The sequence below is a fragment of the Phalaenopsis equestris genome, unplaced genomic scaffold (genome assembly GCF_001263595.1).
Source record: "Phalaenopsis equestris unplaced genomic scaffold, ASM126359v1 Scaffold000810, whole genome shotgun sequence".
Taxonomy (NCBI): Eukaryota; Viridiplantae; Streptophyta; class Magnoliopsida; order Asparagales; family Orchidaceae; genus Phalaenopsis; species Phalaenopsis equestris.
In genome coordinates this window covers 89,222-93,745 of record NW_018165250.1, presented here as the reverse complement: position 1 = coordinate 93,745, position 4,524 = coordinate 89,222, and the positions used below count along the sequence as shown (strand labels likewise).

Genomic DNA, 4,524 nt, shown 5'->3' with positions numbered 1-4,524 from the left:
TTTTTCCAAGCCAAGCAAATTGTAATAGAATAAAAACTCAATTTTCCCTAAACTAATAGAATCTCTAATGCAGCTCTATTTGAGCATGACTTTGCAGGCTCCTGTTGTGGCATGACTGTGGTTCTAGCACTGATCCTCCATGTGATTTCTAGCACCTATCCTACAATCTACTGTTATGGATAGGTTATTGCAGCGCTAAAGTCAGATGTTGTGGCTTTTACATGTGGTTTCTTTTAGAATGCTTTGTTGTTATGTGATCTTATCCATTTCCCAAAATTATCCAACTTTTAGGGATAATATATTTATAAATATAAACGCTGAGGTATCTAATTAAAAAAAAAAAAAACTTGAATTGATAAAACTTTTTATTTGATGTTTCAATATTGTGTATGCAAGTTGGATAAATGATTTTTTTGGGACTGCTATAAATGTACTATCTAATTGCAGGGGAAGTCGTCACCATAAATGAATGTAGGATATAAACTTGTATTCATTGCATCATTGTAGTTACATAGATAGCCTTCTCTAAAACATTCTTGTGTAAGCATGACATTATTTGATTGGAATATATTGAAGCTAGGCAAACAAGAGCAAGAGAAAAAACAAAGCAAATGCTACCATTGAATGTTCTAGTGGACGTCAAGAAGGAAACACGAATTCTCGAGAGAATTGCCATTTGACGGAATTGAACATCAATCATTGACTATAGACATAGAATGCAAGGCTGGAAGCAAAACAAAGAACCAGTGCTTTGAAACATTCATTACAGGCATTCCTTCAAAAGTTTGTTTTGTTGAAAACTCTTTGCAAACGACAAGAGCCAATTTATCAGATTAGAAGATAAGAGCTTGTTGGTCCATTTACCTTCCTAGCAAAATACAATAAACCCTATGAAAAAAATTATTATACAAAATTCCACAAGAATAAAGCTACCACAGAATTTCAAAATGGAAACAAAATTAACTTTTCCAATTTACATGACCAAACGTTGTCAGCATTTTTATGTGAAACTGGCAAAAGCCAATTTTTGAAGATGCTAGGATAAATAGTTTCTAGAAGAGAGGAAGAAAGCAGTACAAAAGAGAATTATAATCTATATTTTGAAATATGGAACTTAAGGGGCATCAAAAAGTACTTCTGAGAGGAATATCCTCAGTGTACAACGTGACAACCTAAGCATTATATAAAAAAAACTAACACATAAATTGTTCACTTAGAAAGCATTTATGACTACTAAATTTGTAGGTCAAAAGATGCAAACCTTTTTGAATAAACGATAGTCAATAAAGAACCCATGCATATAAGCTCTTAACAAATTTGTGCCGATTAAATTTGTCAAATGCAACCTGTCAAGATCTTCCTTTGTTAAAAATTTATAATCATCGTATATGGTACCTTGTGATCCCTCCTCCATCTCCTCCTTCAAAAAGCAAAATAAAAAGTAATGATAAGTTAAGGAACATTTGTTTTCCAATATTATTTTTTTTTAAGAAAAAGAGCATCATCATACAGTAAGGTTTTCCAAATATGAGCACCACTTTGGTGCAGGTCCTAAATTTGGAATGAAGTAGGCAGGTATTTGGCTACCATCCAAAGCCATTAACATCAAGCCACTTTCATGGAAAACACAAACATCATTGATGGTACCATCACTTGGTTCTATATTAATCAAATCTTTTACATGTGGTTTCTTTTAGAATGCTTTGTTGTTATGTGATCTTATCCATTTCCCAAAATTATCCAACTTTTAGGGATAATATATTTATAAATATAAACGCTGAGGTAGGTAATTAAAAAAAAAAATTGAATTGGTAAAACTTTTTATTTGAAGTTTCAATATTGTGTATGCAAGTTGGATAAATGATTTTTTTGGGACTGCTATAAATGTACTATCTAATTGCAGGGGAAGTCGTCACCATAAATGAATGTAGGATATAAACTTGTATTCATTGCATCATTGTAGTTACATAGATAGCCTTCTCTAAAACATTCTTGTGTAAGCATGACATTATTTGATTGGAATATATTGAAGCTAGGCAAACAAGAGCAAGAGAAAAAACAAAGCAAATGCTACCATTGAATGTTCTAGTGGACATCAAGAAGGAAACACAAATTCTCGAGAGAATTGCCATTTGACGGAATTGAACATCAATCATTGACTATAGACATAGAATGCAAGGCTGGAAGCAAAACAAAGAACCAGTGCTTTGAAACATTAATTACAGACATTCCTTCAAAAGTTTGTTTTGTTGAAAACTCTTTGCAAACGACATGAGCCAATTTATCAGATTAGAAGATAAGAGTGTGTTGGTCCATTTACCTTCCTAGCAAAATACAATAAACCCTATGGAAAAATTATTATACAAAATTCCACAAGAATAAATCTACCACAGAATTTCAAAATGGAAACAAAATTAACTTTTCCAATTTACATGACCAAACGTTGTCAGCATTTTTATGTGAAAGTGGCAAAAGCCAATTTTTCAAGATGCTAAGATAAATAGTTTTCTAGAAGAGAGGAAGAAAGCAGTACAAAAGAGAATTATAATCTATATTTTGAAATATGGAACTTAAGGGGCATCAAAAAGTACTTCTGAGAGGAATATCCTCAGTGTACAACGTGACAACCTAAGCATTATATAAAAAAAAACTAACACATAAATTGTTCACTTAGAAAGCATTTATGACTACTAAATTTGTAGGGCAAAAGATGCAAACCTTTTTGAATAAACGATAGTCAATAAAGAACCCATGCATATAAGCTCTTAACAAATTTGTGCCGATTAAATTTGTCAAATGCAACCTGTCAAGATCTTCCTTTGTTAAAAATTTATAATCATCGTCCCTCCTCCATCTCCTCCTTCAAAAAGCAAAATAAAAAGTAATGATAAGTTAAGGAACATTTGTTTTCCAATATTATTTTGTTTTTAAGAAAAAGAGCATCATCATACAGTAAGGTTTTCCAAATATGAGCACCACTTTGGTGCAGGTCCTAAATTTGGAATGAAGTAGGCAGGTATTTGGCTACCATCCAAAGCCATTAACATCAAGCCACTTTCATGGAAAACACAAACATCGTTGATGGTACCATCACTTGGTTCTATATTAATCAAATGATCCACCTGAAAGCAAAGAAAAAAGATTAATATCCCGGCATAACACAAGACAATGTGAAAAAGTTGTAAGATACATTATTTTGAAAGAATAATGATTAAACATAAGGTGCTAATCGTGACCTTTACAACATAACAGAAGAAAAAAAGTAATAAAATGGTAAAAGCTATATTCCAAATTAAAGCAGTCTAAGCCAAGTAATATAATCGCAATAATGGTATTGATACTCTAACAAAAGTAGCTAGTTCATACTTATTTGTTAGTATTCTCACACAAGTAAAAAGATTAAGAATCGAATTCATAAATGGATACCATATGAACTTGACACAACATATACGTTTCTACTGGCTTTAGTAACAGGTCGTATACAATGTATTTGAATGTAAAGAGGTGAGAATAAAAGAAACAAAATAAGTGTTTTAGTAAAGAACAAAAACTTGACAAAGATAATAATACATTTCTTGAAAAATATGGCACCAACGTATCATAATTCTTACCGTATTAGGATCCCAAACTCGCACAACATGGCTATCAGCGCTGATCAATTTAGGATCTACAGAATTAAGCGTCTGATGCCACTTGATGTCCAATATTGGTCTTCCATACCTGCAAGACAGCCAGAAAGACTATAGCACATACTTTCAAAGCTCTAAAGCCCACATTACAAACAATATGAATGAAGTTTCTCATTTGAGATCTTATTGGTAAGGGCACTAACATATGATCCTTGATTCGAATTGGATCAGACATACGCAAGTCATAGACAGATATCTGAAATTATGAAGAGAATGTGTTACTTGTGCACATATAAAAGTTTGAATGTGAAAGAAATGATGAGAGAAGAGAAAAAAAAAAGAATGATATGTAAATAAATTTGAGAAACAAATAAGTACTGACAAATAAAATGGTATCTCTAATAAACCTATCATTAGCAGTCACAACCAGGACGCTAAAATCTATGGCCAGCAAGCTTGTTATTGTTACATTTCAAAGCTTTTAGTTAACAAAATATAAATTTAATGTAATGCTAAAAGCGTGGCTTTTAAAATGCTAGTTAATCCAATCAAATTGTTGAACAAAAAATAGTAGAAACCACAGTTGCAGAATGATAACCCAGGCCAGCCACTTAAGCCAGGAAGCAGAAATTACGGAGAATAGTCTCATGTGCACAAAAGAGGCAAAACCCATGGGTTTTGATATAGAAGTGTCTAATAAAATCAAAGCATGGGAAATTATTGCAGATTTACTAAAAATCATCCATTTAAGGAAAAGCGGCACAAAAAAATATTTGTAGACACAGTGGACAATGGACAAGCATGAAAGTTAACATGGAGACTATGAGATGCTTATGTGATCAAAATAGGACGCCAGTTAAAGAGTTTGCAACTTCGCATATTGCAATATAGGAAC

At 32.3% G+C, this 4,524-nt stretch overlaps 1 protein-coding gene across 1 annotated transcript; it reads right to left on the bottom strand.

Annotated features, from left to right (window-relative positions):
- Positions 1–1,124: 1,124 nt before the first annotated feature.
- LOC110031418 (nucleolar protein 10-like) lies at positions 1,125–4,302 on the bottom strand. The gene is made up of 7 exons (XM_020734600.1): positions 4,228–4,302; positions 3,833–3,885; positions 3,611–3,720; positions 3,147–3,152; positions 1,511–1,674; positions 1,262–1,420; positions 1,125–1,172 (listed from the first exon to the last, which is right to left on the bottom strand). The coding sequence occupies exons 1-7, from the start codon at positions 4,300–4,302 to the stop codon at positions 1,125–1,127; spliced, it is 615 nt and encodes a 204-aa protein (XP_020590259.1).
- Positions 4,303–4,524: the final 222 nt, after the last annotated feature.

What these genes read in the sequence shown, in the direction of transcription:
- LOC110031418 (XM_020734600.1), bottom strand. Translation starts at nt 4,302, where the DNA reads ATGGGTTTTGCCTCTTTTGTGCACATGAGACTATTCTCCGTAATTTCT. An exon ending in GGCTTAAGTGGCTGGCCTGG is followed by an intron (nt 3,886 to 4,227) that starts GTTATCATTCTG and finishes TCATAATTTCAG; the next exon opens with ATATCTGTCTATGACTTGCG. An exon ending in ACTATCGTTTATTCAAAAAG is followed by an intron (nt 1,173 to 1,261) that starts GTTTGCATCTTT and finishes TATAATGCTTAG; the next exon opens with GTTGTCACGTTGTACACTGA.